The sequence below is a fragment of the Bacillus rossius genome (assembly GCF_032445375.1).
Source record: "Bacillus rossius redtenbacheri isolate Brsri chromosome 9 unlocalized genomic scaffold, Brsri_v3 Brsri_v3_scf9_2, whole genome shotgun sequence".
NCBI classification, from domain to species: Eukaryota; Metazoa; Arthropoda; class Insecta; order Phasmatodea; family Bacillidae; genus Bacillus; species Bacillus rossius.
In genome coordinates, this window is record NW_026962013.1 from 22,264,173 (window position 1) to 22,277,404 (window position 13,232).

At 46.2% G+C, this 13,232-nt stretch overlaps 1 protein-coding gene across 1 annotated transcript in view; it reads right to left on the reverse strand.

The window, feature by feature from the left end:
- Positions 1–3,449: 3,449 nt before the first annotated feature.
- LOC134543281 (uncharacterized) overlaps positions 3,450–13,232 on the reverse strand; it is a 50,600-nt gene continuing 40,817 nt past the window's right edge. Inside the window, exons 12-16 of the mRNA XM_063388191.1 lie at positions 12,655–12,846; positions 7,107–7,255; positions 6,564–6,724; positions 4,595–4,920; positions 3,450–3,473 (exon numbers count right to left, since the gene is read on the reverse strand). Of these exons, the coding sequence (XP_063244261.1) occupies positions 3,450–3,473; positions 4,595–4,920; positions 6,564–6,724; positions 7,107–7,255; positions 12,655–12,846 (852 nt within the window). The remainder of the gene's footprint in view (positions 3,474–4,594; positions 4,921–6,563; positions 6,725–7,106; positions 7,256–12,654; positions 12,847–13,232) is intronic.

The window sequence follows — 13,232 nt, forward strand, 5'->3', positions numbered from 1 at the left end:
TTGTAATGATTCACTTCTAAAAATGTTAAGGGAAAAATTTTACTAAAGGAAGTTTTTCACGTGTTAATTTTTTCTGGAATACTACAACCACATATTTTTCTGGAAAAGTTTCTTTTTTTCCCCATTAGATTTTCATAATTTAAGGTAGTTTGATATATATATATATATATATATATATATATATAATTAAACAATTATTATTCCTGCAGATTGGTTGTCCTGTTTAAAAAATTTTTTTGTTACTGATGGAGGGTAACATGAGTCCACCCCAATTCTCAAATGTTCAGTCAGACATTATATTGTAAAAGTAGAACAAAAATATTTTTTATTCGGTTCTGTTCGTATAAATAGTAGTTAAAACATTTAATTCTTTGATTTTTGTGAAAGTATGACTCTCACAATTTCTGGTAAAATTAATGGACAATTTTCCTAACAGTACTTTTCTCAGTGTTATTTTATCACCACGGAATCTCGTCCCCCCCAAGTGCAACTCGAATGTGTATGGAACCCGGCCGGCGGAGCTAGGGAATCCTTTTCACAGACGAGGGCCCCAAACTCCCCGATCGTGCATCTTCAGGTTTTTTTTTTTTTTTTGGTTCATTGTAAATAAATACGGCGGTGTTGATAAAAAGGATATTAATGGTCAATTAGGTTAGGTTAGCTACATTATAAATACTTTAAAACATTGTGGACGGTTGATTTGGTTAGGATAGCTACATTAAGAGGCCACTCCAGTGTTTCAGGGGCACTACGCAACCCGCGTTAACCTCATAAGTTTCAATGCTATTTTCATTTTGCTTATAACTAATTCACTAATATAGATTTCGAAATTATGCTTGCTTGATATGTAAGACAACGATGCTTTTATCAAAGCCCCTTTCTTCAAAAACGTGCATTAATTATGGTTTTATACTAATCATTACTAATATGCATAAGTGTATTGTCTAGGTTTGAACCATAATTTATGCACGTTTTTGAAAAAAAAAAAAAAAAAAAAAGGGGGCTTTGATGAGAGCATCGTTGTCTTACATATCAAGCAAGCGTCATTTCGAAATCCATATTAGTTAATAAGTTATAAGCAAAATGAAAATAGCATTGAATCTTATTAGGGTTAACGCGGGTTGCGTATTGCCCCTGAAACACTGGAGTGGCCTCTTAAGGGGCCCGCCTCGTCAGGGGTGTATGTGTGTTAGTGAGGCGGGATGATAAGCGCGACGCTCGCTGGTATTTCTAGCGCGGTATCGCCTCTAAGCGCAAGGCTCTGAACTGACGCGTAGTCTTCTCGTCGTCACAGGATAAATGTGGAATTTGAGCGGTGACCACAACATTATATGGCCGATAAATGAAGATAAAGGTGTAATGCAAGTCCCTTAAGTGGTTTTAATAATCTGTACTGATTGTTTTATGCCTAAAGATTACTCTCAAAACACGCGTTTTAGCCATTTTAACTCTTCTAGAAATACAGTTTTAAAACATGATCCAAAATTAAAAGTACTTTTCGGCCCTCAGCGAACTCTTAAATGCTTTTCGTGAACATACCCCACTCGGATATCTTGAGTAGTTTTGAAATCGCGTTGTTTTTCCTGAAGCTCTGCGCACCGTCTGTGTGACCAGGTAGGCGGAACACTTAAAAGATACGGGAAAGAAAAAAGAAAAAAAAAACATGAACTTTGGGGAACTTCGGGTTTTGGCTCTCTCGTCTGTGAAAAGAATATTTCGTAACGAAATGCCTAGTTTGTAAGTCATTTATCTTTTTTCTGTTTAAGTTTCTTAGTTTTTTAGGTGCTGACTGGCGGCGGAGTGAGTGGTCAGTGCAACCACTCACCACCAGGGGCGCTTGCGTCCCTGGTCACTAAATCCAGTCCTGGATAAAAAGCAAAGCGGACCACGAGTCCAAGTGCCCAACCCCCGCATGGTAGACTCTTTTCTACTCTGTCCAACACTTCATCCAGACCATCCTCTGTCTCCTGTAAATTCCTACACGTAATGCATGCCGATTTGCATCCCGCATGAATGTGCCCAGGGTTTTCCCTGTGTCTATGCAGGTTTTACCTGGGCCTAACCTATCTCTAGTTATAGTCTAGATTTAAGAGTGAGGGGAGTTAGTCATGGCGCCAATCGCTGCCATGGCTGGCCAATCCCCTCCTAGCACATGAAGCATGCGACCCTCTCCTTGCATGGCTAATCCCAGCATGACTAGGCGTATAGGCTTCGGCCTGAGACGCACCTAGGTCCCTCCCTAACCTGGACCCCTCCAAAATACACTTAGTTTTAGTTAGGTTAGGAAAAAAAAAAAAGAAATTTTTTTTTTTTTATCTGTGCGAAAAGAAGGCTGCTTCCCGCGGAGCGTACAGACCTGCCCGAGCTGCTGCTGCTCTCGCCGCTGGGGGAGCTGACCTCGCGGCGCCGTGCGGGGCAGGCGTCGACGCTGGCGCGGGGCGTCGTGCTGCCTTGGTTGTCCTCGCTCTCCGCCTGCGGGGTCGTCGGCAGGTCGCTCGAGTTCTCCTCCGCGATCGGCGGCGGCGAGCAGCTCGCCTGCTGCGGCAGCAACCAGGGACAATGCTCTTGACGTCGTAACCTCCAGCGGCGGTAGAGCCCGGTCCCCACCCCGCTGGCGGAACGCACCCCTCGCGCAGGCCCGCGCGGAGGAAGTACGCAATGCTGCCGCGAGGCAGTAGCCAACAGAAAGACAAGAGTCTAGCGGCAGCAACGCTACTTCCTGCAACTGGCTGCAAATGCCGCACCGCTCACGCTCGTTCCGGGGCCGGCGGCGCGATCCCGCAACGGGAATACTTCTTTTCACTGACGAGAGAGAAAAACGTCCGATCGTGCATCTCAGTTTTTTTTTGTTCATTGTAAATAAATATGGAGGTGTTGTTAAAAGGAAAGACCATAAAAAAGGCAACGGTATTTATTTGTAATTGTTTTTAGAGGAAAATACCTAATTGAAGAAATGTACTTCGTGGATTTGTATATTTTTCATACCGTATAAAATCTAGGAAGTCTTTGTCTTCCACAAATATTCTCGGGACGCCCCATATTCCCTTGCAATTTTACGCAACTTGTAATTTTCAGGTAGGACATGATAACTAATGGTCAATTAGGTTAGGTTAGCTACATTATAAATACTTTAAAACATTGTGGACGGTTGATTTGGTTAGGATAGCTACATTAAAGATACTGTGAAATCATATAAACGGTTTCCTAGCGCTGGATAGCTACATATTAAAAAGTTATTTGCTAAGCAACCATAAAATGATTTTACAGTATTTTTAATGTAGCTATACTTACCTAATATAACCAACCATCCACTTAACAGTCTGTGTGACTGGAGAGAAAAAACGCGCGCGTAAAAATAAAAAACATCCTGGGGGGTAGGCGCTCCCGATCGGCCAACTTCGGAAAGACTCGGCATTTGCAGCCAGTTGCAGGAAGTAGCGTTGCTGCCGCTAGACTCTTGTACAGAAAGCGGCCTTGGGCCAGACGCTCCGTCCCGCGGTAAAGAACATAACCGTGCGTCTTTGATAAGGATGACTACATTCGCGACTGCGCTCGAAAGCGCAATTTAACGGCGACAGACTATAATAAATTGTGTGTGGTGACATCCACCCTGGTGTTCCAGCTGCCACGACAAGCAACAGGTAATTTTCTAGGAGAAGAATAATATAGGTACACCGTGTAAGAACAGTGCGCCTGAACCAGCTTTATTTGTGAAGCTCTCGTAAACCCGTAAAGTTTGTTTCCTTGCCCAAGGTTTATAAATTTGAAAAAATTGCCGCGAGTCCCGGTGATCCACGCTGGGGCCGGCGACCCACGCAATCACAACGGCTAGCCTGGCGCCCACTCATAAAGAAAAGAACTAAATAATCTCCGCCAGTGATCACTGGGCTCATCCCGGGTCCACAACCCGAGACCTCGGGTGACGGCAGCTCAAAGCAAGGTGTGTACCCCTTGAAATTTAAAAATAAAAAAATTGGTTGTCTGTAAAGTCGGTTTACGGACGATAGTTTTACGTGACAACGCCATAACAAAACATTAATGAAACGATTGCATACGTTTATGAATAAAATTGAATCATTTTTATTTTAATAAAAAAATAATAAACACTTGAAATTATACTAGCAATCAGATTTTTAAAATGCAAGAATAATTAACCTATGTTGCCGAAATTGTTGTTGTAATAAGCAATGAAAACCACATTAACTTTTCACTAAACTTTATAAACAGTCGACGAAACAGTTCACGTGTAGATGACTTGTAATTAATTTTGAAAACTGGCGTTTAGCTATAAAGTTTAAATATAATTATGAACAAGTTTTCATATAAATAAACTGTAATCAAATATCTATCATCAATAATTATATGAATCACCATAATTTTTTAGTCAATTTAAACATAACCTATCATTACTGCACTCGCCGACAGCGCAACGGAACACGGCGTAACGGAACAATGAGCGTAACGGGACACTTTTTCGTGCGTGCTGCCGGCGTTCATCGATTTATTAGACGTTGTCACGGCAAAAAAACTATTGTTCCCACCAACAACAATAACAATGTTATCTCCTAATCTCTTGAAAACTCCCGTCGCTCACCTGAGCGAGTTCGTCGCTGTTGAGCTCGCCGCGCGCCAGGCTGTAGATGGACGACGCGCTCTCGAACGAGCTGCCCTCGCCGGCGCCGATGCTGCCGGTGCTGCCGCCGCCGCCGCCGCCGGGGAACTTGTGCGCCCGCGCGCCGGCCGCCGCCCCCCGGTCCTTGGGCAGCTGGCACGACGACCCGCTCCGGCGGGAGCTCGTGTCCGTGCCCGAGTTGTTGTCGTTGGCCGTCACGTAGTCCTCCGTCGTGGACGCCTCCGACATGTCCGTGCCGGCCTTGCCCGAGTCGGCGCGGCCCAGCAGCAGGTCCGCCGTGGAGCTGCCTGCGCGGAAACCAGACACCTGCGGGACGGTTCTCGCGCGCAAGACACGTGTGCTTGGGTTGCATGCAGCACAGAGCTGATGACACCCAATGTTGACACATTCTTTCTAGCCCAGTGGCGTAGCCAGGATTTGTGTATGGGGGGTGTTAAGAGGCATGGGTTAAGAGGGGGTCCGGGGGTCCTCCCCCGGGAAAATTTGGATTTTAAGGTGTAAAATAGTGCTATTTTAGCAGTTTTCGGTACTTAAATTTAAATATTGCAATGGTAAAAAATTGTATTAATTTTTAATATGAAATTTGTTTGAGTGATGAATAAGAAATTTAAATAAAGTTTTGGTGCTAGGGGGGGGGGGGGGCGTTGAAACCCTTACACCCCCCCCCCCTGGCTTAGCCCCGTTTTCTACCTATTCTTAAGGGCCCCGCCTACTCGGGCACACATACAGTGCGCAATGCTTCGGGGGGAAAAACAACGCGATTTGATAACTACTCAAGATATCCGAGTGGGGTGTGCTTACGAAAAGCATTTAAGAGTTCGCTGAGGGCCGAAAAGTACTTTTGATTTCGGATTAAGATTTAAACTGTATTTTTAGAATAGTTGAAATGGCTAAAAAGCGTGTTTTCAAAGTAATTTTAAGGCGTTAAACAACCGGTACAGATTCTTGAAAGTACTTAAGGGACTTGCATTTCACATTTATTTTTAGTTCTCCGCCATATAATTTTACGGTCACCGCTCAAATTTCACAGTTATCCTCTGACGACGAGAAGACTGCGCGCCAGTTCAGAGCCTTGCGCTTAGAGGCGATACCGCTCTAGAAAAACCAGCGAGAGTCGCGCTTATCATCCCGCCTCACCAACACACATACACTCCTGACGAGGCGGGCCCCTTAACATAAATAATCTTATATTGTACACCAATGTTAATTATACTAAATTTTATGTTTTGACTATTTTATTTATTTCTCCAAAGCCATAAAATAGTATAAATCCTGGCAGTTGTTTTACCGCTCACGTCATTATGAAAATAAAATAAAAATGCAAGCGTAACTTAGGACATGTGATGTAAGTGAAAATTTATTTGGCAATTCAAACCTTGACTCGTGGATTGTCCGTATGTAATCTTAGAATATATAAAGCATTATAGCAAAAAAAAAGTGGAAAAATTAAAGATTACTGATACAGAAAAGATTCCATTATTTTTTACCCCAGCCTGGATCGGTTGAACAGTATAGAAGTTGAAGCGCTGCAGCGTCATCTAGTGGAGGGTTACAAAAAAAATAAAAAATAAAAATAACTTAGATGTGTCAACTTTCATGATGATTGGTCAAATGATATATTAAGTGATACTTTTTATAAGTTTCACGTGGAAATGAGGGATTTGTAAGGTATACGAAGTTGGTTTACATTTTGTTAGCAGTATTACGTGAGGGATTTGTAAGGTATAGGAAGTGGGTTTACATTTTATTTAGCAGTATTAAGTGAGGGATTTGTAAGGTATACGAAGTGGGTTTATATTTTTTTAGCAGTATTAAGTGAGGGATTTGTAAGGTATACGAAGTGGGTTTACATTTTTTTAGCAGTATTAAGTGGGGGATGTGTAAGGTATACGAAGTGGGTTTACATTTCTTTAGCAGTATTAAGAACTACCAGCGCTCCGCGACAGACTGTCCACAGATTCGAGCGACTGTTGCTCCGTCGAGGATTCGGGTGAACGTGGTGCGACCGGACTGCGCCTTCTCCTCAGCGTTCGGTGAGAATGAACAGGTGACAAAACCACGTCTCGAATTCGGCTTCTGCTTTCTTCTTTCCTGGAAGAAAAGGGAGCAAAAATGTATGTTGTAAGTCACTGAGGATCTTAAAATAAAATAATCCAAATTTACGCACCAACAAAGGTTACTTTTAAGAAGATGAGTATCTAATTTAACTAATTATAATGCAAGCATGTTTCAATATAGTGGGATTAAATTTAAATCCTCAAATATAAGCTTGCAATTATTGATATTGTTGCACTGTGCAAAGGACATTAGCAGATACACTGAACATTATAATTCCTACAAAAAACTTTGCTTCACTAAAAAGACTACTTGGTTTAAAAATATATCCAACACAGTTTTTACATATATATGTAAACACATTACAATTAAACCTACATTTTTTCAAAAAGCAAAATAGTGTGAACAGGAATTTTACTTTTCTGGAAGATGAGGCTTTTTACTAGGAACTATTGCTTCATCTTGGTCCATAGGTTCATCTTGGCTAGGTGTCGTCAGAGACAGCGTCGGTCTTGGATGTTGCGAGCCGTTTGTTCGCATCCTAGGAGAAGGTGGTCCTTGTGGAACCTTAAAAGCAATTTTAGAAAATTTTTTCAACTATTATTAATTCCAAATAAATAAGTCGGAATGCACAGTTTCTACATGGGTTACATGCCAAAGCTGGAAAATACAACTGTGCAAAATAGAAGATGACAAATTATTTTTAGAAATTAGCTCGTGTTAAGATGTAAAACTTCACACTTCAATAATCCACTTTAACGGTAAAACTAAACAATGGAGTACACAATAACATCCTAAATACCATCATGCCAAGGAAATGTGCAGCTGGGAGACAACAAAAATGTGTGTGTGTGTGTCTCCATTTTTTCAGTGGGCTGAGTCCAAGGAGGAGTGGACATTTACAGACATTTTCTTTAAGGCTTGGCTTGGTATGTGTTAACGAAGCTGCCTCAGCAGTAATTTAACATTTTGTGCACCTTAATTTGATGAAAACAATTTTTAATCAAATGTACACTATGGCATACTAAAATATACACTAGGAAATTCCCATCCAAATGTTCACAATTATAAATTAATTTTTCATGAGAAAACTATGTCAATTCGAGCATAACGAAACATGCAACACTTAGCACTCGAGAGCGAGGAATGAGGCAATCAATTTTCTCCTTGCTCAGCTCTGCCCTCGAGTGCCCCGCTCCTGAGCATTACATTTTTTTGTTACTCTCTCATGAGTTATTACCCTGCTTACCCTACCAACTGCAAATAAGTTTCACATCAAAAAAATAATAGTCTAGGGCTCTTTAATAAGATTGTTTCCCAAAAATAAAAATTACTATAAAATGGTTTATACCTAAATGTTAACAACACAAAGTCGTATGAACCGAAGATGACTTTTGCAAATGCACCCAAGAATAACCATTATGACAATATTTTTTAAAAAAAAACATAGGCCTACCCCTAGAAATTAAACAGTTTCTGCAATATTGTAAAAAATGCAAAGTGGTAAACCGCTCATATACCATGCAAACATATTCAAATCACAAATACAGTTAAGTAACACATTGTATGCTCCCACAGGGACTCAAACACATATTTTGTCACCAGGCGGAGCAGCACACTTGATAGGGCACTTCAACCTGATCAGGCATTTGGCAAGGGCAAGTTAAAGATTTCCTTAGCGTAGTTCAACAAGATGATAGGACTTGATCGCAATTAAAAAGGTGATACGAGAGGGAAATCATGGTAACTACAGACTGATAAAGAAATACCACCTATCTATATTTTCCAAACAAATTTTATGATTTTTTTAAGTCTTGATATAACATTCTTTAGCACGAATTTATCACATAATCCACAAACAATTTGTACGAGTTCAAGTTTAGCCACACAATTACAGTTACATATGTATTATGTAGATTGTATGCAACAAAATAACAGTCTACATTGCATTAAATGTTTCGAAAGATGATAGATGAGAAAATTTATAAAAGGCAGGAACCAAATCACACAACTGGTTTACTTTCTTTTAATATTTTCTTGTCAAACTATGTATTTACAGTGTTGTACCTAAATCCTAACATACACAACATTGTTGTAGAGAGGGTATAGGAACGTGGCCTCGCCTAAAAGAAGAGAGGAATACAACCTCACCTGGGAGGAGAGAAGAACGGGGCCTCGCCAAGGAAGAGAGAGGAACGTGGCCTTGCTTGGAGGAAAGGAATGAGGCATCGCTTGGAAAGAGAGGTACGTGGCCGAAGAGGAACATTAACTTGCCTGGGAAGAAAGAAAGGACCACGTCCTTTCATGAGAGGAGAAAGAAGAACGTGGCCTTGCTTGACACAAGAGAGAGGAACATAGCCTTGCCTGGGAGGAGAGAGGAGAACACGGTTTCGCCTGGGAGAAGAGAGGAATGTGGACTTTCTGGGTGGAGAGAGAGGAACATAGCTTTGCCCGGGAGAAGAGAGGGGAGCACGGTTTCGCCTGGGAGAAGAGAGGAATGTGGGCTTGCTGGGAGGAGAGAGAGAGGAACATAGCCTTGCCCGGGAGAAGAGAGGGAAATGTAGCCTTGCCTGAGAGAAGAAGAGAGGGGGAACATGGCCTTGCCTGGTATAAGAGAGAGGAACATGGCCTCGCCTGGGAGGAGAGAGAGGATAGTGGCTTCGCCTGAAGGAGAAACAGGAACGTGGCCTCGCCTGGGAGAAGAGAGAGGAACATGGCCTCGCCTGGGAGAAGAGAGAGGAACATGGCCTCGCCTGGGAGAAGAGAGAGGATCGTGGCTTCGTCTGGAGGCGAAACAGGAACGTAGCCTCGCCTGAGAGAAGAAGAGAGGGGGAACATGGCCTTGCCTGGGATAAGAGAGAGGAACGTGGCTTCGCCTGGGAGGAGAGAGAGGATCGTGGCTTCGCCTGGGAGGAGAGAGAGGATCGTGGCTTCGCCTGGAGGAGAAACAGGAACGTGGCCTCGCCTGGGAGAAGAGAGAGGAACATGGCCTCGCCTGGGAGAAGAGAGAGGAACATGGCCTCGCCTGGGAGAAGAGAGAGGATCGTGGCTTCGTCTGGAGGAGAAACAGGAACGTAGCCTCGCCTGAGAGAAGAAGAGAGGGGGAACATGGCCTTGCCTGGGATAAGAGAGAGGAACGTGGCTTCGCCTGGGAGGAGAGAGAGGATCGTGGCTTCGCCTGGAGGAGAAACAGGAACGTGGCCTCGCCTGGGAGAAGAGAGAGGAACATGGCCTCGCCTGGGAGAAGAGAGAGGAACATGGCCTCGCCTGGGAGGAGAGAGAGGATCGTGGCTTCGTCTGGAGGAGAAACAGGAACATGGCCTCGCCTGGGAGAAGAGAGAGGAACATGGCCTCGCCTGGGAGAAGAGAGAGGATCGTGGCTTCGTCTGGAGGAGAAACAGGAACATGGCCTCGCCTGGGAGAAGAGAGAGGAACATGGCCTCGCCTGGGAGAAGAGAGAGGAACATGGCCTCGCCTGGGAGGAGAGAGAGGATCGTGGCTTCGCCTGGAGGAGAAACAGGAACGTGGCCTCGCCTGGGAGAAGAGAGAGGATCGTGGCTTCGTCTGGAGGAGAGACAGGAACGTGGCTTCGCCTGGGAGAAGAGAGAGGAACATGGCCTCGCCTGGGAGGAGAGAGAGGATCGTGGCTTCGCCTGGAGGAGAAACAGGAACGTGGCCTCGCCTGGGAGAAGAGAGAGGAACATGGCCTCGCCTGGGAGAAGAGAGAGGAACGTGGCTTCGCCTGGGAGGAGAGAGAGGATCGTGGCTTCGCCTGGAGGAGAAACAGGAACGTGGCCTCGCCTGGGAGAAGAGAGAGGAACATGGCCTCGCCTGGGAGAAGAGAGAGGAAAATGGCCTCGCCTGGGAGAAGAGAGAGGAACGTGGCCTCGCCTGGGAGGAGAGAGAGGATCGTGGCTTCGTCTGGAGGAGAAACAGGAACATGGCCTCGCCTGGGAGAAGAGAGAGGAACATGGCCTCGCCTGGGAGAAGAGAGAGGAACATGGCCTCGCCTGGGAGGAGAGAGAGGATCGTGGCTTCGCCTGGAGGAGAAACAGGAACGTGGCCTCGCCTGGGAGAAGAGAGAGGAACATGGCCTCGCCTGGGAGAAGAGAGAGGAACATGGCCTCGCCTGGGAGAAGAGAGAGGATCGTGGCTTCGTCTGGAGGAGAAACAGGAACGTAGCCTCGCCTGAGAGAAGAAGAGAGGGGGAACATGGCCTTGCCTGGGATAAGAGAGAGGAACATGGCTTCGCCTGGGAGGAGAGAGAGGATCGTGGCTTCGCCTGGGGGAGAAACAGGAAAGTGGCCTCGCCTGGGAGAAGAGAGAGGAACATGGCCTCGCCTGGGAGAAGAGAGAGGAACATGGCCTCGCCTGGGAGAAGAGAGAGAATCGTGGCTTCGTCTGGAGGAGAAACAGGAACGTAGCCTCGCCTGAGAGAAGAAGAGAGGGGGAACATGGCCTCGCCTGGGAGAAGAGAGAGGAACATGGCCTCGCCTGGGAGGAGAGAGAGGATCGTGGCTTCGCCTGGAGGAGAAACAGGAACGTGGCCTCGCCTGGGAGAAGAGAGAGGAACATGGCCTCGCCTGGGAGAAGAGAGAGGATCATGGCCTCGCCTGGGAGGAGAGAGAGGATCGTGGCCTCGCCTGGGAGGAGAAACAGGAACGTGCCCTCGCCTGGGAGAAGAGAGAGGAACATGGCCTCGCCTGGGAGAAGAGAGAGGAACATGGCCTCGCCTGGGAGAAGAGAGAGGAACATGGCCTCGCCTGGGAGAAGAGAGACGATCGTGGCTTCGTCTGGAGGAGAAACAGGAACGTAGCCTCGCCTGAGAGAAGAAGAGAGGGGGAACATGGCCTTGCCTGGGATAAGAGAGAGGAACATGGCTTCGCCTGGGAGGAGAGAGAGGATCGTGGCTTCGCCTGGAGGAGAAACAGGAACGTGGCCTCGCCTGGGAGAAGAGAGAGGAACATGGCCTCGCCTGGGAGAAGAGAGAGGAACATGGCCTCGCCTGGGAGAAGAGAGAGGAACATGGCCTCGCCTGGGAGAAGAGAGAGGAACATGGCCTCGCCTGGGAGAAGAGAGAGGATCGTGGCTTCGTCTGGAGGAGAAACAGGAACGTAGCCTCGCCTGAGAGAAGAAGAGAGGGGGAACATGGCCTCGCCTGGGAGGAGAGAGAGGATCGTGGCTTCGCCTGGAGGAGAAACAGGAACGTGGCCTCGCCTGGGAGAAGAGAGAGGAACATGGCCTCGCCTGGGAGAAGAGAGAGGAACATGGCCTCGCCTGGGAGGAGAGAGAGGATCGTGGCTTCGTCTGGAGGAGAAACAGGAACATGGCCTCGCCTGGGAGAAGAGAGAGGAACATGGCCTCGCCTGGGAGAAGAGAGAGGAACATGGCCTCGCCTGGGAGGAGAGAGAGGATCGTGGCTTCGCCTGGAGGAGAAACAGGAACGTGGCCTCGCCTGGGAGAAGAGAGAGGAACATGGCCTCGCCTGGGAGAAGAGAGAGGAACATGGCCTCGCCTGGGAGAAGAGAGAGGATCGTGGCTTCGTCTGGAGGAGAAACAGGAACGTAGCCTCGCCTGAGAGAAGAAGAGAGGGGGAACATGGCCTTGCCTGGGATAAGAGAGAGGAACATGGCTTCGCCTGGGAGGAGAGAGAGGATCGTGGCTTCGCCTGGAGGAGAAACAGGAACGTGGCCTCGCCTGGGAGAAGAGAGAGGAACATGGCCTCGCCTGGGAGAAGAGAGAGGAACATGGCCTCGCCTGGGAGAAGAGAGAGGATCGTGGCTTCGTCTGGAGGAGAAACAGGAACATGGCCTCGCCTGGGAGAAGAGAGAGGAACATGGCCTCGCCTGGGAGAAGAGAGAGGAACATGGCCTCGCCTGGGAGAAGAGAGAGGAACATGGCCTCGCCTGGGATAAGAGAGAGGAACGTGGCTTCATCAGGGAGGCAGAAGAGTAATGCCGACTCACTTGGGAGGAGTCCAGCTCCTCCTCAAGGGCCTCCGTGTCCATGGAGCTGCGCTGCTGGTGCTGCAGAAGCAGCAGCTGCTTGCGCCGCGACGACGGCGTCAGAGACAACATGGCAGCGCCCGACGACGCCACCAGAGCGCTCAGGTCCGGGCAGCTCAACCCCGCACCACTCTCCAGGTCTGCCTGGAGGACCTGGCGAGAACCACAGTTGGTGCGAGTGACAGGTCTTTAATATAATAATCTATGGTTCAGCACACACTGTTGTCGAAAATAAGTAAAAAAGTGATGCGGTATTTCCGAAGTCTCATATTAATGTTTTGTAAAAATATTGATTTTTCTGACCACAATTTGAATTTTATTTTTAGAATTAACACATTACAGTAAATATATTATGGCTCTACAATATCATTTTCTAAAACGCAAGTACCATATTATTTCAATATTTATGTAACATTTTTGTTTTATTTTTTTATGTAACAAAACACTCTTTAAGCACATATTTTAATTACACTAGTTACTTTTCCATTCATTAAATATTATATATATGTGTGTGTACATGTTTTGAAAAGACACGCAAA